Genomic DNA, 22,477 nt, shown 5'->3' on the forward strand with positions numbered 1-22,477 from the left:
CAAACAAAAAAAAATCTCCAAAGAACTGGTGAAAGAGGGAAGTGCTCCAGCCAGGGAAAATTGGCCAGGTACAAAGGCCCAGCTCTCATTGAGCTCAAGGTTGAGTCACCACTTGTATAGATAACTGCTCTAGCTTCCTATACTGAGGTCTGGCACCCCTCGAATTAATTCTGCAGCAGAGTGATGAGACCTTTCTAAGATGATAATCTAACTATGTCACTCCTCTGCTTGAACCAACTGAAAATGACTTCCTATTATCCAGTTGCCTTAACATGACACACAAAGCCTTCTGTGACCCACTCTGTCTCCAATCTCTTCTCCGTTGCCGAATTGAAGCCTTTTCCTTCAGTAAAACCAGAACATTTGCTTTTCCCTTACTTCATCACATGGTTCCATGCCTCTTACCACCCATGTTCACTTCTCCTGGGGCAAACATTCTACGTTTCTAGGTCTAACTAAATTACTTCAGGCAATTACTTCTTCAGGAATCCTGAACTGCACCCAGAGGAGCACCAGAAAGCCATCCTTTGAGGTTACATTTCTCCCTACACAAGGCTTTTGCACTTATACTGTATCATTAAAATTAGCAGAATACATATTTACCTCTTCTAGTAGAGTACAAACTAACCAAAGGCAGGATTTTTTTCTTGTTCATATATTTGTTCCCTATTGCCTCTAGATTGGTGTTTCACACATGGAAAGGGATCCACAAATGGCTAATGACCCTAGAATGTCTCATTTCTCACCACAGAACCAACTGACACTGAAGTGGAGATGAGAGATGTGAGGAAGAAGAGATGATCTTCAGGAAAGATGATTTATTCGATATGCCAAACACAGTAACAAGTCTCACAATGGTGACATTACTGGGACCGCTTGAGCAAATGGATGAACAATGAGAAGATAGTGACAGTGACAGTGACTATATCTTCAGTATCAGGCAACTCAAGAGGTTCTGATCTTGTGTTTTGGGCCAAAGAAAACTAGTCCAAGTCCTGCAGCCTTATATGCCTGGTAAACCACAGAATGGTACATTAGGGACCTTGAGAAACTGCTGAATCTACTGCCTCACAACCTGTTCTAATCCATAATCTGGTTGCTTAATTGAAAAGGGAGGACTTTGGTGCTTCTTGGCTTTTTATAGGAACCATATCATTTTGTCATGGGAACACTAATCATTGTCATTGATAACAGTCAGCAGTGATGTATGTCTTCACAAAATACAATTGGGGAAAAGAAATTAATTATCGCTTAAGATATATGGCTTAATAAATTTATTCCTTGAAAATGTGATTTTAGCTAGCCTTGATATGTCAGCCTGACAGTTTCAATATCCTGGAGAATTCTGGGATCTTTAACATCACCGAAGCACACAGTGTGTTCTTAAAGTTTACTGACCACTGACACCTGCACAGCACAAGCCCTTGTTGGGTTCTATTCAAAGTCATCTACCCACGAGTCCTGATGGAATGAATTTTGAAAACTAGCCACACCTGTGTTTCACAGCATAAAGGAAATGCACTGTCAGTGTTACCACAGTAATGATGAATAATATTGCAACTAAGAATTTATTTTAGCTACAGCAATTGTTTTAATGATTTTAAAAAATGACTTTCATCCTGTATTTCCGAATCATTAAAGCTATGAAGGGGTCATATGAATCTCTCACTATACATCACTGCATTTAGTAAGAAAAATGATACACCACACCAAGTATTAAATAATGTGGGCATTTGCAATTTTTTTTGGTACACAGCTCTCATAAATGCAAAGGTCTGCAGGGCAAAAAGGGGTCTGTGGTGATACAAAGATATGAGTCTCACTACTCTATTGCAATGAGTCAATAAAGAAACAGAGGCACAAAAGAAACCAAGTGGTTTACTCAAAAATCATGTGGCTAGTTAGTGTTTGAGTTACAATTAGAACCCAGATGCATTAATTGAGAGTCAAGAACTCTGTCTGCACTGCCTAAATGATAACTAAAGCTGTCGCCTGAAGAGTGGGTTGATGGAAAATCAACAGGAATCAATCACAGGGAGAAATGAGGTGTCATTGATGAAGCTCCATGTTGTAGATGGTCTCTGGCAGGTTTTCAATCACAGGATCAGTCTGCTGCCCCAAACCATCTGTGCTGTTCATATATCTACTCTCAATAAAGGTTTTTCCCAAACAAGAGAAAATGATTTTGCTAGGTTCTCTTCTGTTTTAGAGATATTTGAGAGTTTACTGTTGCCAACTTCAGAGGGATCCTGATGATTTTCGACCTGCACTTAGAAGATTTATAATCTCTTGATACTATTTTTAGCACATCCCTTTAAGGGAAGATCAATACCCTTAAAGGTGGAAATGAAGGTTGGCAGCAATAAGGGCCTCATTTGGTATTTTAAAATACATTTGTGAATTGGTTTATTTTTGGCAGTCCAGTGAATGTGTAGGTTGAATGATTCTGTTTGGAAGCTATGTTTCATCTTAGCAAGATATTAATTGCAAAGGATGCAGGAGGTTAAATCAAAGTGTCCAAGGTGATGAATCCTGTGCTGTACTGTTATGGTATGTGAATTCCAAAAATAGATGACATATAAAAGTATATGGAATAACTATCCTTCAAGATACCTATATCATTTGGGGACCAGTGAGTTTGAATCACACCTGACTGTTCTCAGGGCTTAAACCTGACTCTGTGCTCAAGGATCACTCCTGGTGGTGCTCAGGGAACAACAGTTCGGGAAATCAAACCTGGATTGGATGCATGCAAGGCAAGTATCCTACCCACTGTACTACTTCTCTGACCCACCCACATCTTTAAACTGACTCAATCACACATTTAATAATCTACCTACTCTTTCTAGGGCTTCTACTAGCACTTTGATTCTAAAAAATAGTCTTTAATTTGGGACATCTCCAGAATTCAAGGATTCCGGGGAGCTTGGAAGATGACCAGAGACCATCCATAGAAAATCATTGAAGAGTCTCTAGAAAATGGAAGTGTTGAGGATAATATGAAGATATTTCATTTCTATGATCGTAAAGAATTTGTTTTTCTCTAAAAAGTTCAAAGCAAATAGAAATAGGCTCCAATTATAATTGGCAGGAGTTCACCTGAGCATAAAGCACAATGTTTGGCACTGGTACAAGCACATACAGGAGCCTTTGAAGTCCCTTCTTTTGGTAAATGTGGCAGGCAAAGAAAATAAGGCCAATGGACTAAGACTTCCATTATTCATGAACTCAAAGTGTACCCATGGAAGAAAATGAAATTACAGTGGGATTAAAGCACATTAATTAGGTAAGGAAGCAAAAGGAAGTAATACAAATCAGGTAAGAAACTAAAGAGAAATCAAATGTATTTTAAAGCTGTGCTCACTGCATTGAAGCATAATATTGAAAATGAAATCCACTCCTAATCCAAAGTGTTTGTGTTATTTTGGTATTTTATCTCTTTCCCCTGGTCAATCAACCAAAATTAGTTTATCTGAATTTAACTTCTGAATTATCCCTTTCCTGGGGGCACTGGAATTAAGAGGAAAATGTGGTGGCAGGGGAATGAGGTCTGATAGAATTCTAGGCTAGAAAGAGTTCACTATACATGATTTTATGTTAGATTTTATATTAGGTGATGATGGGGATCTGCATTTGAAGAATTATAGAACAGTTTATTTAAGCACTTACTGTGCATACAAATTGATAAGGAATCTTATTAAAATGTATATTCTAATTAAAAGGGTCTGCATTAGAGCCTATAATTCTGTATTCTAATAAGCTCCCAGGCAGCTCAGGCTCTTATTCTGTGGACTATATTTTTAACTATTAAAACTGTTTAGGCTCCAGATATACACTGTTTAATGTAGCTATTGAGTACTTGCAAAATAGATGAATTGAAATGGGATGCAAACTAAAATATGCATGAAATATCAAAGAATTCCCGTGAAAAATAAAACCACTCCATATAAAATAATTGCATATTGAAATAATATTTTGTGTATATTGGGCTATAATGTATTACAAAAATCAATTCAACCTGTTTCTTTATGTTTTTAGTGAGGGTACTGAAATTTAAATTTGATGTGGGAATCTTATTTTCCATGGTCAGTGACAGTTGAATTTATGTATAAACAGACATTGGAGCAAATAGTTTTTTTAATGCAGGACAAATTTCTGAATGTCCTTTTTATATTGAGAATTTTGGGGCTTTGACAAGTTTCATCTTGACCCTTTTAAAAAAATATCATTATTCATGACACAGAACAAAAAATACCCTCAGTTCTCAAAAATAGCACCTCCCTCCTTGGATAAAACTGATGGAAGGCAATGTTCTCAGATAATAGTATGTATGAGACCTGGGGCACCATGACACCAGTGCACGAGCTCATTCTCTCTCTCGATGGCTTCACCCAGTTCAGGTGGCCAGTTGCAGTTCTGTTCCTGCTCCATAAGGAAATCCACACTCTGCCAAACCAGCTCCTGATCAGAGGGCTTCAGGTGCTCATGATAAGAAAGAAGCATCTGGAGAATGGATGACAGGCCATGAGCTGCTCCTATTGGACAAACAAAGTAAAATTAATTCACTCAACAGGGAGGAGAGTTGGTCTGATTTAGTGAAAATATAATCAAAACATTAATGGCCATATTTCTTAAAAGTACACAGAGTCATGTAATAATTGAATTCCACAATAACTGTGTTTCTGGGGGAGTACACATTAGAGCAGAAGTTGAAAAACTTCAGCATGCAGACCAATTCAGATTCACTGCCTGATTTTTAATATAGAAGTCTTATCCGAGATTATTACTGTGGGTTAGTCACCCCATTATTAAAAATTGAATCACCATGAGATATGCAGTTACAAAGTTGTTCATGATTGAGTTTCAGTCATACAATGTTCAACACCATCCCTTCTCAGTGCACATTTCCTGCCACGAATGTTCTTAGTTTCCCTCCCTCCCATCTCCCTCTGCCCCACCCCTGCAGTCAGCCTCTATGGAAATTGCTTTTCTTCTCTCTCTTTTACTTTTAGGCACTGTGGTTTGCAATACTATTAGGAAAATGTATCATGCATGTCACTTTATCTCCTTTTGGCACTCACTCACTGCCTGTTTTTTTTATAAATAAAGTTTAACTGGAACACAGTTATGCTCATTTGCTTGTTACCTAGGTCTGTGTTTGTGTGATAGTGGCAGTGATCTATGTATAACAGAGAACACTATGACTGAAGAGACTTACCAGGCATTATTCATTCTTTTTTAAAAAATGAGTTTTATGTCAGGCTCATTTTAGACAAAAGTTCTTTTTGAACTTTTGTTTGTTTTGGAGCCACATCTGGTGATGCTGGACTTAATCCTGGCTTTGTACCAAGGAATCACTCTAGGTGGGCTTGGGGACTAGTGTAGTGCTGGGTGCCAGATATTGAACTCTGGCCGGCAAAGTGCAAAGGAGTCACCCCCATGAACCAACTCCAGCTCCCTCATGTAAGCTCTTCTATCGGCCTTGCTTCAGAGACCCATAAATAAATCTTGAAAGAGATCAAAAGTCATAGTTAATCTTGGACCCATGCAAGGCTGAACAGACTGGGGTAAATTGGAGGGGGGAAGGGTCAGTCTGGTGCCCGCCCAAGCAGAGCCCTTGGCAGTCACTTGTTTCCACAATCCAAAAGCACTGCCGTGCCTCCTGCTGAACTCTGCTGTCTCAGGACGGAGCTCACTGAGATATAATTTGCTGAAAATTCAGGTCTGCGTGTTTTGTGGCTGAAATCTTCAGGCATTCTCAGGGTCAGGATGTGCTACTTCCCTCCATCTCCCTGTACTTCCGGAAGTCTCAGTAGTCACATTCACACCCCAAAGCTGACACCCAGTTGAAAAGCTATTCTAGCCTTACCTACCCGATAAAAATGCTGAACGCCCTGACCAAACACAATAACCACTTAGTACCTGTATTGTAAACCATAATGCACAAAAGGAAAAGGAGAAAGAGAGAGAAAGAAGAAAAGTGCCTACCATAGAGACAGGCTGGGGTGGGGAGTGGGGTTCTAGGGGATGGTGGGAGGGAAACTGGGACACTGGTGTTGGGAAATGCACACTGGTGGAGGGATGGGTGTTGTATTATTGTATAATTGAAACCCAATTATGAACAGATTTGTAATGGTCTATTTCACAGATATTCAATAAAATTTTTTTTAAATGTAATGTGGAGTTCATGCACACTTCAATCAGCTTATCAGTGGTGGAACAAATAGCAGTACTTCCACATTTAAAAAAAGTGCAAGAGAAGACCCCTACCCTCTCTTTTACTGTTCCACCCCCTTAACATTTTCTAATTAACATACCAATAGTTTTTATGGAAATATTGCTAATTTAGAAATAATTTATTCTAAGTAACCCAAATATGGGCTAGAGCAAGAGCACAGCGGGTAGGGCAGCTTGCATGCCTTGCATGCAGCCAACATGGCCTACCCGAGTTCAATTCATCCGCCCCTCTCAGAGAGCCTGGCAGGCTACCGAGAGTATCCCGCCCGCACGGCAAAGCCTGGCAAGCTCCCCGTGACATATTCGATATGCCAAACACAGTAACAAGTCTCACAATGTTACTGGGCCCGCTAGAGCAAATCAATGAACAATGGGAGGATAGTGACAGTGACAGTGATCCCCAAAATAACATTCATTCTGCATGTAAGCACCAAGAACCTACTGTACGTCCCCAAGGTATTGAGGACAGATCAGTGAACAAAACAGACTTAATGTTGCCTTAGGTTAAATTTAAACATTAGTAACTGACATTAGTTCACTTAATTTGTCACATCTAATACTCATATATTGGATACAGTCTAAGCCTAGGGGATACATAGGTGAATATAACTTGATCTGTAGCCTTACGGTTATGGACTAAAAAAAAAGACTTTCCCATCCAGTGCAGTGAAAAAAGTCAGATTTGTAAATTAATCATTAGAACATGAGGTTATAAATTACTCTATAGAGACATGTAACAGGAGTTAAAAGAGAACTGAGGAATGAGTGCTGAAGTTGGCCTCAGAGTGAAGGGGGCAGTGGAATTACCACACAGATGATATCCGAACAAAGTCATGAAGAATTCCTAGGAGAGGGTACTGAACTAGCCACAACCAGAGCTTGACTTTTGAGGAGTTATCTTAACAAAGGAAAAAATCAGTCCTAGCTCAATAGAAATTTTAACTGATTTTTCATTCATAGAATCCTAACTGGCACATGGTATTCTAAGGACTTACTGTTTAAACTTAACTGTATTTAATATTAAAGCATACTCTTTGTTCTCAGGCATTCAGAACTTTTATGTCCCCAGAAAAAGCTTTATGGTTGTATGCAGTCAAAAATTCTTTTCTTGGTGTTCCACACCCTTCTCCCTGCCTCCTTTTTCTGCAACTCACACTTTTTGTTTGAACATTTATTTAAATAAAACTATTTTACTTCACTTAAAAATTATATTCTAAGAGAGCTGCCACAAGATCCAGCAATTCTACTTCTTGGCATCTACCCCAAGGGCCCAAAAACTATTCAGAAAAGCCACTTGTGCTCCTATGTTCACTGCAGCACTGTTAACAATAGCCCAAACCCGGGAACAACCCAAGTATCAGAGAGAACATCTGGATAAAGAAATAATTCCTGAGAACACCTGGATAAAGAAATGATAGTTCCATATGCACAATGCACCACTACTTGGCTTTAAGAAAAGATGAAGTCATTCAATTTGCTGCTATGTGGATGGATCTGGAGAGTATCATGCTGAGTGGTTATGCAGGAGAGGGCTAGAACAGAATGACCTGTCTTGTAAGTGGAGAGAAAGAAACAAAGTAGGGGTATGACAAATGCCCCAAAGCAACAGACTTTACAAGGGAGATTACTACAAAGGAGAGAAAAAAGTGGTTTAAGATGGTGGCGGAGGGCACTGACTGGGACAATGGTAGTGGGAAGTGGGCACTCTGGTGGAGGGTGTGGTGCTGAAATTTGGTAGGCATGAAGCCATCTCATTAACAGTATTGTAAACCACAATGCCTAAAATATTTTTAAATAGAAGTAGCTATCACAGATATTAAAAATAATGAATAACTATTAGTACTGAAGCACTAATATAGTACATTGGGTAGGGCACTTGCTTTGCATGTGAATGATTGCGGTTCAATCCCCGGCATCTCATATGGTCCCTAAGCATCACCAGAAATAATTCCTGAATAGAAAGCCAGGAGTAACCCCTGAGCATCGCTGTGTGTGGTCCCAAACCAAATAAATAAATAAATATTTAGAAAGGAAAAGGCACAATTGTAACAAAGACACTTTTGCTTGTTCAAGACTATACCAGACAAAGCCAGGGAAGGGAGATATAAAACTTGGAGGTAAAGCTTTGAAGAGGAAGCAGGAGGTGCTCAGGAGTGAAGAAATATTCAAAAAAGTAGTGGGAATTTTCACTTATCTGCCTCCTACTTCTAAGGTAACCATTGTGATTCCATAGTCTATTGTTAATATACTATTACACCTTTAAGATGTTACTGGTTGAATCCAGTTTGTTGTACAGAAGTACTATTTACACTGATTCCAAACTTTCTGCAAAATTCAGTCAATGTACTCACAATCTAGAAGAAGGATTAGTTAAAATAATTGCTAAAGTAGTTACACTCCTGTGACTATGAAAATAAATATTAAATTTTGATTTACAATATATATTAATTTTGCTTTGTTGAGAAACTTACAGAGGTCACAAAGATTTGGAAAACAGTATGGACGATTCTCAAAAAATTAGAAATTGAGCTCTCATTTGACCCAGCAATACCACTCCCAGGAATATATCCCATGGAGGCAAAAAAGTATAGTCAAAATGACATCTGCACTTGTATGTTCATTGCAGCACTGTTTAAAATAGCCAAAATCTGGAAAAAACCCAAGTGCCCAAGAACAGATGACTGGTTAAAGAAACTTTGGTACATCTACATTATGGAATACTATGCAGCTGTCAGAAAAGTTGAAGTCATGAAATTTACATACAAGTGGATCAATATGGAAAGTATCATGTTAAGTGAAATGAGTCAGAAAGAGAGGGACAGGCATAGAAAGATTGCACTCATCTGTGGAATATAAAGTAACAAAATGGGAGACTAAGACCCAAGAGTAGTAGAGATAAGGACCAGGAGGTCTGCTCCACAGCTTGGAATCTGGCCTCACATGCTGGGGGAAAAGGCAGATAGCAAAGGGAACACCAAGTAAAGGATGTTGGGAGGACCCATTCGGGTTGAAAGATGTATGCTGAAAGTAGACTATAAACTGAACACAATCGCTGCTCAATACCTCTATTGCGAACCACAACACCCAAAAGGTGAGAGAGACCAAAAGCGAATGCCCTGCCACAGAGGTGGGGTGGGATGGAGAGGACGGGTATGGGGTGGAGGGGGGGATGCTGGGACCATTGGTGGTGGAAAATGGGCACTGGTGGAGGGATGGGTACTTGATCATTGTATGACTGAAACAAAAGCACGAAAGTTTGTAAGCCTGTAACTGTACCTCACAGTGATTCACTAATAAAATATGATTTTAAAAAGCCTCCAAACATAAAAAAGAGTGTAAATATTTATATTTTAGAGTTACAATGTTACCTACCACACAACACCCACCATCAAAGTACTAATATCCCTCTACCACTGTACATCATATTTATTTTAAAACGAAATTTTAGACAAATCCTTGGTTTTGGATTACAAAATGATTCTAAAATTGAGTGGTTGTTGAGTAGGGGATAAAGATTGACTGGGGATGAGAGAGGAAGAGTTGTGGACGGTTATGAACACTTTGGTGCTTGTGAGACACAGTATCTGTGTATATCAATACCATAAACTTCAGCGGTATTATAACCATTTACCTAAACTATGATGTAAAAAGGAAAGAACAATATGAATTAAATAATAAAAGAATAAAGTAAAATGGCACTTTAAAGTATTCTTCGTTAAATAACTATTCATAACCTATGTCAAAACAAAACCTAGTTGCCTGAGATTCCCGGCATCCTCAGGCCTTTGCCAACATCTCCACTTACCCAAGTACTCAGTTCCGTAGTAAGAATACATAAGAGGGAATGGCTTCCGTTTCTTTATGGAATATTGCTTCCCAGAGTCCAGAATTGCCTGGCAAATTGATTTGATCTGTGCTGGGGTCAGTATCTGAGTAAGGAAATCAAAAAGAGAAGTCAAATCAGGATCATTCCCCCCTCATCCCCAGTCCCCCACAGACACTGTATTTTCTTGTTTGAAAAGTCCATCAGAATCTTTTTTCTATATGTAAATAAGCTTAGTCAACCATACTTTTTTCAACCTCTCATTCTCTCTCTTTGTTGCCACATTTATCTCCCCTCTTCAGAAATTTTGCTATTTTGATGAGAAATACACCTTTACTCCTCTTGGCTTTTATAAAATACAAAGACCACTTTTCGGCTGTTATATCATTAATCCTTGTCACAGGAACAAGAAATTGCTCAGAAAAGAACAAAGACTGGTCCTAACTAATCATGCTTAACAAAGTTGTTACTTCTGGCAGTCGGTGCAGCTCTGCCCCAGACAAAGGGTCTTCGATTTGTATCACTTAGACTGTGCTTATAAAGCCACAATTCTATGACAAGCTGCTGTGCAACAGACTCATTGTAGCCTATAGTTCTAAAACTGACTGCTGCTAGATTGAATAAAATATGGAAAACTGCAAATTGTTGTATGTTAGCCATTCTCTAGTCGGTCATTTTGCTCTTAAAAGTCATTTTTGCATTGGGCACTTTATTGTACTTTGGTTTTAGCACTATGGAGATTCAAATATTCTCCAGCCTACAAAATCCTCATTGAGTTTATTAGAATTCTGCTCAGGTTTGTGATGTTTTCTGCCTCTCCCTCTTCCTCGGGCCCAATTAGACACTTGCTTTGGCACACTCCCTGTATCAACACGATTCTCTGGTTTAGTGCTTACCATCTGGTGTGCTGTGTCATGCTGTACCAGGTTATCAGTTCTCTTATGGCAAAGATAGTTTCATCTCATAATGTTGGCACCCTTTATTTCTAACACAGAAACTGAGGTGACTTTTGGTGACTGATAATTGAACAAGTACCAGGTTTACTAGCATGAAAAACAGAGCTGACATCCCCTCTTTCCCTTACTTCTTTTCGCCCTCCCTGTTTCCCTTATTTCCACAGTGATTTCTTAAGACCCCACTACATGGGAAAGCTTGTTCTAGAATGCTGGTGGTATCACAGAAAATAAAATATATAAGATCTCTTCTCTCTAAAAATCAAGATACTAAAATGACAGAACTGGACAGTCACCTAAAGCTCAGGTTAGGTCTAACTAAATGAATCTGAATGGACTCGAGAGAATATTCATTGGATTTGGGGCTCTCTCCTAAGTCTCATACACAGAAATAATAATGTACTAATGCTCTGTTGTTAATTGCTCTTCTGATTTGCCCAGTGTTAGAAAGGTAAAAGTCTACAATTCAGTATTTAAAGTTCATGAGTCTGAGTGGAAAAACGTGTAATTCGGGGTGTGGAACACAGACAATGGCCAGCCTCACCTAGACTGCTTTCCCCTTATGTTTTATCTGGTTGCTCAGAACAACAATGCTATGGCTTTCTACTTAAATTTTTCTTTAACTGTTTATTCCTTTTTACCTAAAATTTCAAAAATCTTATCTTCTCAAGCACTCCCATATTTATCATTTCAGGGTACTCAACCTAAGGTCTTTAGCATTTCTCCTAAGTGGTTTCCTACCTTGAATCTACTCAAATTGCTGCCAATTTTTCATTTGCTACTAAAATCATCGAGCCAGCCACACATACTAGGGGAAAAGGGAGCTCAGATAGAGAAGGGAGCACCAAATGAAGGGTTTTGGGAGGATCCTCCCAGGATGGGAGAAGCATGCTGAAAGTAGACTATAGACCAATCATGATTGCCACTCAATGCCTCTTTTGCAAACCACAACACCCAAAAGGAAAGAGAGAACAAAAGGGAATGCCCTGCCACAGAGGCAGGGTGGGATGGGGGGAATGAGGGGTGGGAGGGATACTGGGACCCGTGGTGGTGGAAAATGGGCACTGGTGAAGGGATGGGTACTTGATCATTGTATAACTGAAACCCAAGCACAAAAATATGTAAGTCTACAACTGTACCTCATGGTGTTTCACTAATAAAAATAATAAAAATTAAAAAAAATAAAATCATCGAGCTGGAGCGATAGCACAGCAGTAGGATGTTTGCCTTGCAAGCTGCTGGCCCGGGTTCGAGTCCTCCACCCCTCTTGGAGAACCCAGCAAGCTACCAAGAGTATCTCTCCCGCAAGGCAGAGCCTGGCAAGTTCCCCGCGGAGTATTTGATATGGTAAAAACAGTAACAACAAGTCTCACATTTGTTGTGAGACATTTCTGGTGCCCGCTTGAGCAAATCAATGAACAATGGGAGGACAGTGCTACAGTGCTAATAAAATCATCAGTGTCTTTCACCAGTACCAAACATAGAGCTTTATCCTATTATATTGCGTTGTTCTAATATATTGCATCATCAGTGTCTCACAGAAACTTGCGAAGCATCTTTAAGGGCATGAAGTTAAGGTTCTATTCCATATTTTTTTCTGGAAATTTTTTTTTGTCTTCAACTGAACTTAGGTTCTATCTGCCAATATTGGTCTTGAATCCATATGATAGAGACAGTCTTTTGTCATAAGAAAAGGTGGAGTTGGTAGGGGGATAGTGAGAGTTATAAGCTCACTAGAATCACAAAAATTCTTTTTATTTGAATTCTATGCCAATAACTAAAAATCTGCTTATTCTTTCATTGTTCAACATTTATTCATATTTTCCTCTCTCCCCCTGCCTGCCTTCTCTTCCTCTTATTATATGTGTTTACCTGCTTCTTTAATCCAGAGGAAAAACAATTTAAATTATATGTGGTTTCCTCTCCCTTTTTGTCCATCTTTACAAATAAATCTAAAGCTCAGCATAGAGAATGAATTTATAAAGTATTTTTAAACCGTTTCCAATCATGCATCATGCCTAGTGGCTTCTCTTATCTCTAAGAAACACTGTGAAAAACAAAGAAAAACCGGTGCTTGTTCGGCTGGATAAAGAACAGTTATGCTCACAGTTCTTTATCTCTGGGAACAGACAAGACATACCCTTGGGTTTATTGATCAGCAAATAGAAAGTGGAAAGAGGACTCATTGAAAGTACGTGGAGTAGAACACTGAGAAAGAGTGTGTTCCTTTATTTCCCCCTGAACAAATAGTACAAAAAAGAAGAAAGGAGAAGAGATGTGAGGGAGGGGCATGTTCTGGCTCTCCTATTTGTCTGCTTTCACAGACAGCCTGCTATTCCCAGCTCCCAGCACAAAGAAGCAGGCTCATGGGCACATACACACTATGTCCAAGAAGATGGCCTCCAAACTTCTGAAATAGCAAATATCAAGGAATGAGGGAATGATATTTCAAGAGGATCCCTGCTCACTAGGTCTTTATCCTACCAAACCCAGATTCCCTCCCCTCTAGTTACAGAACCTAAGGCCGATTTATGAGGTGGTATCTGGATGGACTTTTTTTCGGTTTTGTTTTTGAGTCACATCAGGTGTTGCTAGGGTTTACTACTGGTTCTGTGCTCAGAGATCACTCCTGGTGGCGCTTGGGCGACTGTGGTGCCAGAGATACAACCCAGATCAGTCAAGTGGAAGGCAAGCACTATAACCAACGTACTATCTTGCCAAAGCCCTCTTCTTTAAATAAGCTTTGTACAACTTTGAATTTAGATATCGCAAAAATACAAAGGAAATATGTGGTGGTTTGGTTTAAACAGCTGTTTTAGTAGTTTAATCAGTTCCCTTCAGTGATCTCCAAACAGAAGCATTTGTTTCGAAATATTCCTATCACACTAGGTGTGACAAGATGAGGGAACAATAAAAGTGGCTTTTTTCACTTTTTAAAAATTGAATCACTGGGAGAGAAACAGTTACAAACTTGGTAAAGATTGGGATTCAGTCATACAACGTTCTAACACCCATCCCTCCACCAGTGTACATTTCCTGCCACCCATCTTCCTAGTTTCCTTCCTGCTCCTGCCCCTCGACCCCAGCAATACAGTTTTGTTTTGGTTTAGTTTTTTTTGGTTTGGTTTTTATTTCATTTAAAATTAAAATTTTTTTTATTGAAATAGTCACAACAGTGTTTATTGATTGTGAAGTCAGTTCTGCTTTCATTTTTGTTTTTTTCAATAGAATTTTAATATTGTATTTTTCTGGAATTTTTGAAAGGGCTCTATCAAAGTAAAGACAAAAGATTTCAATTCAAACTCAAAATTTTTTAGTTTCAACTGTATATCAGACATGGTATACTTTCACAAAATGAAAATATTTTCTTACATAGAAATCATTTTTGGCATGTAACATTTACAAAACTATTAGCTAATGTTAATTGGCTGAACTAGACAAATGTATTTTAAGATGACCAATTTCAGTAGTTTAAGGTAGTTACAAAGTTCACCTATCACTTTTTTTAAATCGTTTCTAACCAACTGACTGAAAGTCATGCTATGATTGAACCACCTTTATGAGGAAAGATGGTCATTGGTAAGGAAATTAAGTGGACCAAGCCACAGAAAGCCTGCCTTACCACAGACTCCTTTCTAGGGCAAGTCCCTGTGAAACAGCAGTCTTTGCTAGCTGTATATCAACTACTGCCAACATTATCAAGCAATACTCCAAATTGTCCTGCACATGTGACTATCTGTCTACATGTAACACACAAAGTCACTTCACATCACAGCAAACACATTTGACACAGGAATAATCTGGTATTCACTTAGATGTTTTCCTTTAGCAATTTACTTCACCCCAATTCTTTCGCCATTCTGGTGATAACATTCCCTTCTACTTACAGGATGAAATAATCCATTTGACTCACAGTGGACATAAAATTGATTTTGACACCGATGGTCAACAGCTTTGAGGAAAGATACTTCTGAGTTTTCAAAAGCTTGGGTATTTTCAGTACTTTAAGTTAATACCATAACCAATATAGACTTGAAATATATGTAGAGTCAGGATGGACTTAATCTATTCAAGATGGGAAGAGTTGACATGGGAAAGGAACCAAGAAGTTGAAAATCAACATAGAGTTCTTGCTCTGCCTCTTCCACTTACTTGTGCCAAGCTTTAGAAGAGATTCCTTAATACCCTGGTAGGTTTGGTGGATTTACAGACATAACTTGTGCCCCACCCCTCATTCCTATCTGGAGTGAGATCTTAGCAGAAAAGCTGTCTGCTGTCTCAGGGTCTGAGGAAAGAAAAAGAATACAAATGGCATATCCTTGTAAGAGAGCCCAGGGCCAGTGTTGAAAGTAGGTAAAGAAATATACATGATAATATTTCAGTATCTGTATTGCAAACCATTATCCTCAAAAGGGAGAGGGAGAGGGAGAGGGAGAGGGAGAGAGAGTGAGAGAAAGAATGAGAGAGAGAGAGACTGTCACAGGAGAGGATGGTGGCAGATGCGAAACTGGGAAATTGGTGATTCCTGGCACCACATATGGTTCTCCAAATACTGCCAAGAGTGCGAGCACAGAGCCAAAAGTAAACCCTGAACACAGCCAGGAGTAGTACAAAAAACCAAAAACAAGAAAACAAAGTGGAAAGAAGTCAAACTATTGCTATTTGCAGGAAACATGATAATATGCATAGAAGCCCTAAAGAGTACACTTAAAAGCTCTTAGAAGAAATAAACAAATATAGCAAAGTTTGCAGAACTGTTCACAATGGCCAGAATCTGTAAACAACCCGAGTGCCTGAGAACAGATGACTGGTTAAAGAAACTATGGTACATCTGCACAATGGAATACTGTACAGCTGTTAGGGGAAAAATGAAGTCATGAAATTCACTTATAAATGAATGGACTTGGAGAATATAATGCTAAATGAAATGAGTCAAAGGGAGAGGGACAGACACAGAATGACTTCACTCATTTGTGAATATAAAAAACACCTGAGGACAGTAGAAACAAGGGTAGGAAGATTTGTTCACAATTGGAAGCCTAACTCAAGGGCTGGAGAAGGCAATTGGGATAGAGAAAGGACCATTATGGCAACGATGGTTGGAAGGGATCATTCTAGATGGGAGATGTGTGCTGCAAGTGGGTAAAGCACCAAACATGATAGCCTCTCAGTATCTGTATTGCAAACCACATATATAGATAGATAGATAGATAGATAGATAGAGAGAGAGAGAGAGAGAGAGGGGAAAATTACCTGCCATAGAGACAGGCTGGGGTGGAGGTGGGTATGATAAAAGGGAAAATGGGGGTATTGATGGTGGGAAATGTATACTGGTGAAGGGATGGGTGTTGGAATATTATATAACTGAAACCCAATCATGAAAACCTTGTAACTGCTTCACAGTGATTCAATAAAACCTTTACAAAAGGCATCTTTTTGAAAAAAGAGAGAGGGAGCCCAGGGCAACAGGAAATACCTCATCCTCTAACAGATTTATTTTTAGTTCCTACTCCAAATTACTTTAAATAAAAAGAGAAAATTTATATCATAAAATTAACACTTGAAATTTATTATGTCTTTATTTTTGGTGTTTCTGTAAGGTTATGGTTCAGTTGTAACCCATCAGGCTATAGCAGAAAGCCAGGCCTTCAGGAAATCTCAGAAATGAGATTTAGGTTTACCCACCTCAAGAAGAGTTAAAGCCTACAGGAGCTTCTCTGAGGCAAAAGCATAAAAGACAGAAAGTAGGGTGAAGGAAAAAGTTTAGATCATGTAACAGATCTTGATAAATCAAGCAATTTATACTATGTAAAAAGCCTGTGATAGGAAATTTTGAGGGACGATGTAATCTTAATAAGTTGGTTAAGTTAGCATAGGAATGGTTTAAAAAACAAAACATTCTGCACTTAAAATTCTGGTAGCCCTAACCCATAGGAGTCATTACCTATAGGAGTAAGGTGGAGGGAGAGTAAGGTGGAGGGAGTAAATACTCTCAAAGTGGAAAAGAGATGTGAACTAAGGGCTTTTTAGAGGCTAGGGGAGGCACTCCCTGTGATACTTGACCAATCCAACTAGATGTTTCAATGTTTAGACCCAGAAATTCAGTGCTGCTCAGGGCCCAGTTTTACTAGAGGCCACTAGAGCCACATCCATTGGTGCCTGTGGTTTTCCATGCTATTGGTTTGTTGACATTAGAGGAGATGGTGAGGGACATAAGATGCCAGAAATCAAACTCTGAGCCTTGCCCATGCAATGCATGCACTCCAGCTCTTTGAGATACATTCTCAGCACCATAAGTTAACTTTGTAGGACAGGTGGGAAGTATATAAATGAGAGTATGTCAAAGATAGGGCATTTCAAAGTTATAAAATAATAGGGAAAACTCTGGGGGTTTTTTTGGGGGGGATGCTTCTCAGACTGAAATGTGTATGAATTTAACCTGGTGCTATTGTTCAAATGTAGATTCTAATTCAGTGGGCTGGGCTGGACTGGGAGTAGGACTCTACATATTTTTTTGTTTTAGGGTCACACCCAGCGATGCACAGGGGTTACTCCTGGCTCATCTACTCAGGAATTACTCCTGGCGGTGCTCGGGGGACCATATGGGATGCTGGAAATTGAACCCAGGTCAGCCGTGTGCAAGACAAACGCCCTACCTGCTGGGCTATCGCTCCAGCCCCAGAAATCTACATTTCTAACAAATACCAGGTGATGCTGTTGTTGCTGCTGCTCCATGGAACACCACTCAAAGTGACAAGGGATTGTAGAAACAAAGAGGCTTGTTGTAGAAGAGGATTTCTCTTGGGAAGGATAAGAAATTAGACTGAAGTAAAAAAAATAAATTAGAGAGAAATAACTATAGGAAGTTCTTGCAGACATTCAAGGAAACAAGAAAGAGCACCAGACAAGGAAATGACACTCCACAATTTAAATTATCAGAATACTCAGAAAAGAAAAGCAGCAACAGTAGGAGATTCTCTTCCAATATACCACGTGTAAAAAGAAAAAAAAAACACGTCCAAATTTGCAAACCTCAGTGGGGAGTACTCTCAGCCAATGTGGTCAAGTTTGTTATTTTCTTAATTAGTATCCAAATGGAACACGTGTGCTTGTGCAGAATGAGCAAGTCCCCTCCATCTGGTTTTCCTGATGCTCCCTGACCATTATTATGCTGCACAATGAGGAATGGGAGGCCAGTTGCTCTAGTTAATGATTATCTCACAGTCACTGAAGGGATTCAGCAGAGAAATTTAGTTATAAACATTTGGTCTCAGATAGCATTTCAGAGTTGTTCTTTTTCCCTTTCTCATGTCAAGAGACACAAGAAATGATGGGAACAAGGAAAGCATAACAGGTTTTACCCCATTCTTGCACATTGACTGCCGGCTTCCAGGATTTATTAAAAGTACTTGGCAACCCAGTCTGTACCAAGTGTCACTAGGGGATTTCATTCTGTTTCCTGTAAGGCACCAAATGCCTATGTCACAGTGATTTCTTATCATTAAAAGGAGGTCATAACCCTGAGCACAACACCAGGAGTAAGCCCTAAGCATCCCTGGGTGTGGTCCAATCCCAATCACAAAGGGGAGGGGTCTCGGATACTCTCCCCACCTTAGACTCTGATGAGAAAGCCTTCCCAGTGTTTGGCTACAAACTGCAATCACCTGAGGAGTAATTGTATAAACTGACCTCACCCCAAACCAAATACATTAGAAGCTGGATCTAAGACCCTAGATCCCCAGGTTATTCCAAAGTGCAATCAACTTTGAGAATTACTGCCATGGAATAGGGAGTGAATGCAAAAATTGTTTTTGAAAACAAAGTCATAACCATATAATAATGATGAGATGACTACAATGATGAGATAATGATAACCAAGACTGCTGTAAGGAAGCAAAAGTTACTTCCAGGTATAGAGAAACACTTTTGGTCTGAGTCATGGAGGAGTGGAAGGGAAAAATTCCCTGTTTCACATAAATGTACATGCTGGGTCAGGTCAGACGTCCAGTGAACTTCATGCAGTATTTTACAGACAGTTTTCAAAGCTCATTTTTATGCGAGAGTCATGGAGAAACCAGTGAATGCAATGGACATTGCACTGGCCTAGGTAGAATTCAGGAAATCTGAATTAAGATCCAAGTTTGTCACAGTAAACAATCATTAGACTCTGTTTTCTCTTCTATATCTTTACATCAGAAAGATATGACATAAATACATTACATGCATATTTATTACATGAATGTAATAAATATATTATAATGATTAATTAAAATTATCACTAGAATCTTTCCACTATTTCAATACTAAAACCTACCAACTTGGCTTGGGCAAACAAAACCTCATGGGTTATGACTCAATTATCTGTGGAATGGGGCCTGAGATCTTGCATTTCTAACAAGCTCTCAGGTGAGGGCTGGAGAGACAGTACAGTGGGTAAGGCACTTGCCTTGATTGCGGCCCATCCAGGTTTGATCCCCAGCATCCAATATGGTCCCCTGAGCACCATCAGGAGTGACTCCTGAGCACAAGAACAGGAGTAACCCTGAGAAACACCTGATATAGCCCCCAAATAAAACAAAACCAAAAAACCATGCTGTCCAGTGAGGGCATGCTGTTGGTCTAGGAGCCACCCACTGAAGGGCATTATACCAGATGACCTCTATGATTTTTCTGGGATCCCGGGCCAGAGTGATAGTACAGCAGGTGAGCCACTTGCCTTGCATGAGACCGACCTGGGCTCCAACCCTGGTATAGCATATGGTTCCCCACACACTGTCAGGAGTAATTCCTGAGTGCAGAGCCATCTTGGTGTGGCCTAAAAACCAAAAAAATAAATACAAATCTCTGGGATCCCAATGCTCTAATCCTCTTAGGCATATGGAGGCTTCTAGCTTCTTAAACTTCCCCTCATAAAGAGCATAGCTAATCATCAGGGAGATGTAAATTAAAACAACAATGAGATGTCATCTCACAGCACAGAAACTGGCGCACATCAGAAAGAACAAGAACAACTGTGCTAGCACGAATGTGGGGAGAAATGCTCTTTTTCATTGTTGGTGGGAATGCTGATTTGTCCAGCCTTTTGGGAAAACTAGAAATTGGGCTTCCATATGACCCCACAATATCACCTCTGGGAATATATCCCGAGGATGCAAAAAAGCACAGTAGAAATGACATCTGCACCTGTATATTCATTGCAGCACTTTTCACAATAGCCAGAATCTGGAAACAACCCAAGTGCCTGAGAACAAAAGACTGGTTAAAGAAACTTTGGTACATCTACACAATGGAATACTATGCAGCTGTTACGAAAGATGAAGTCTTGAAATTTGCTTATAAGTGGATGGTCACGGAGAGTATCATGCTGAGTTAAATGAGCCAGAAAGAGAGAGACAGACATAGAATGACTGCACTCATTTGTGGAATATAAAATAAAATATGAGACTGACACCCAAGGAAAGTAGACACAAGGGCCATAAATTTTGCTCCATAGTTGGAAGCCTGCTTCATGAGCTGGGGGAGAAGGCAGCTGGACTAGAGAAGGGATCACTAAGTCAATAATGGTTGGAAGGATCGTTTGTGATGGGAGATGCATGCTGAAAGTAGATAAAGGACCAAACGTGATAACCTCTCAGTATCTATATTACGAACCATAATGCCCCAAAGTAGAGAGAGAACATGGGGGAAATTTTCTGCCATAGAGGCAGGGGGAGGGTTGGGATGGGGAGAGGATACTGGGGATGTTGGTGGTGGAAAATGTGCACCAGTGGAGGGATGGGTGTTTGATCACTGTATGACTGAAACTCAAACATGAAAGTTTTATAACTTTATCTCAAGGTGATTCAATATAAAAAAAAGAGCATAGCATGATGATTAAAAAAAACCCAAGTTCCAAACTCAGTTTTACCACTTTCTAGCAGTGGTATAAGTTCTTTATCCTTTCTAAGTCTCAATTTTCTCAGTTGTAAAAAATAGCAATAATAAGATCTATCAACTTATTGCGATGGGGAGTCAGTCTATCACTTAGTTCAGTTACTGGATTAAAGCACACGAGGAATACATGTAATCTATAGTTAAAATAGACACTTGAAATCTGTAGTGACTCAACCTCCACCATTCAACACCACAGGCCTGGGGATACTGTGCTCAGGATCTCTTTCACAAAGATCCAGATGATGCTCACTCTCACCTCCATCACCCAAGGACCAGCTTATGCCAGTCTGCACTCTTGTAAGCCACAAACTAGGAACATATGGCCTTTCATGTCTATGTATTTATTTTGTTTTTCCCATCATCACATTGTCATCCTTTTCCTGTTGTATATTATCAAACCATACTTCTTTGCTCTTTCAAAATATTTCAAGTTTCTCTGGATTTGAGACAAGTCTCTGTCACTAACTATGCAACCAGACAAATGGCCCTCTCTGGATTTCTTCATCTGAAAAAAAAAGCAAGGAGTTAAGCTAGGGTATTTTAAATGTTCTTTACAGCAATCCTTTAGGGGTATTTTTTGAATCCACACTTTGTAACAAGTATTCACTATATATGTTAGGTACACATATAATTGGGCTATAATTTTAGCATGTGGATGTGACTGCAGGTTTCAACGGGTTCTTTTCTTAGCAGTTAAACAAAATGTTCTTTGCAGCGAAACTGTAGCACATGTTTAACTTGTTCTCTAGTCCAGACATTTTATTTATCAACATAAATGTTCTCTCATGTACTTTCTTCCCAGTTGAACTACAGAACGTGTTTAAAGAACTCGAACTTGTTTTAGCTTCTTGGCACTGATTACCCAAGCATTTGGAGTACTCATTTTCCCAATGGCCCTAGAATGAATATACTACCTTATTAAGGCTGGACAAGTAAGTGACATTTCAGCCCTGCTCTAGTCAATAGCACTGTAGCACTGTTCTCCCATTGTTCATTGATTTGCTCGAGCGAACACCAGTAACACCTCACAAGAAATTGTGAGACTTGTTGTTACTGTGTTTGGCATATTGAATACGTCACGGGTAGCTTGCCAGGCTTTGCCGTGTGGGTGAGATACTCTTGGTAGCTTGCCGGGCTCAACGAGAGGGGCGGAAGAATCGAACCCAGGTCGGCCATGTCAGCTGTGTGCAAGGCAAACGCCTTACTTGCTGTGCTATCGCTCCAGCCTGCACTATATACTAGAAGACTTAATTCTCCTAACAGTCTGAAGAAGTTGGTTACACTGTTTTACAGGACAGGCGATCAGATAATAGACAGTTCTGGCAACTTGCTCTCTGCATCTGTGTCATCTTCTCATCCACCCATTTGTCTTTCCACACATCCATCCATCCATCTACCCATCTCTCTATTCCAGAAAAAACAATTAAGAGCTCCCAGAATTTATTATGTAATAATATATTGGACCTAGAAAGGTCACAACATTTTAAAAATAAATTAATTATATAGTACAAATCTGGAAGAATTCAGCTGT

At 39.5% G+C, this 22,477-nt stretch overlaps 1 protein-coding gene across 1 annotated transcript in view; it reads right to left on the reverse strand.

Moving 5' to 3' along the window:
- The window catches only part of LANCL3 (LanC like family member 3), a 142,102-nt gene that overhangs the window by 13,210 nt on the left and 106,415 nt on the right, over positions 1-22,477 (reverse strand). Inside the window, exons 2-3 of the mRNA XM_056131189.1 lie at positions 10,043-10,166; positions 4,338-4,535 (exon numbers count right to left, since the gene is read on the reverse strand). Coding sequence (XP_055987164.1) covers positions 4,338-4,535; positions 10,043-10,166 — 322 coding nt within the window. The remainder of the gene's footprint in view (positions 1-4,337; positions 4,536-10,042; positions 10,167-22,477) is intronic.

The sequence above is a fragment of the Sorex fumeus genome, unplaced genomic scaffold (genome assembly GCF_029834395.1).
Source record: "Sorex fumeus unplaced genomic scaffold, SorFum_2.1 ptg000086l, whole genome shotgun sequence".
In the NCBI taxonomy this organism is placed as follows: domain Eukaryota; kingdom Metazoa; phylum Chordata; class Mammalia; order Eulipotyphla; family Soricidae; genus Sorex; species Sorex fumeus.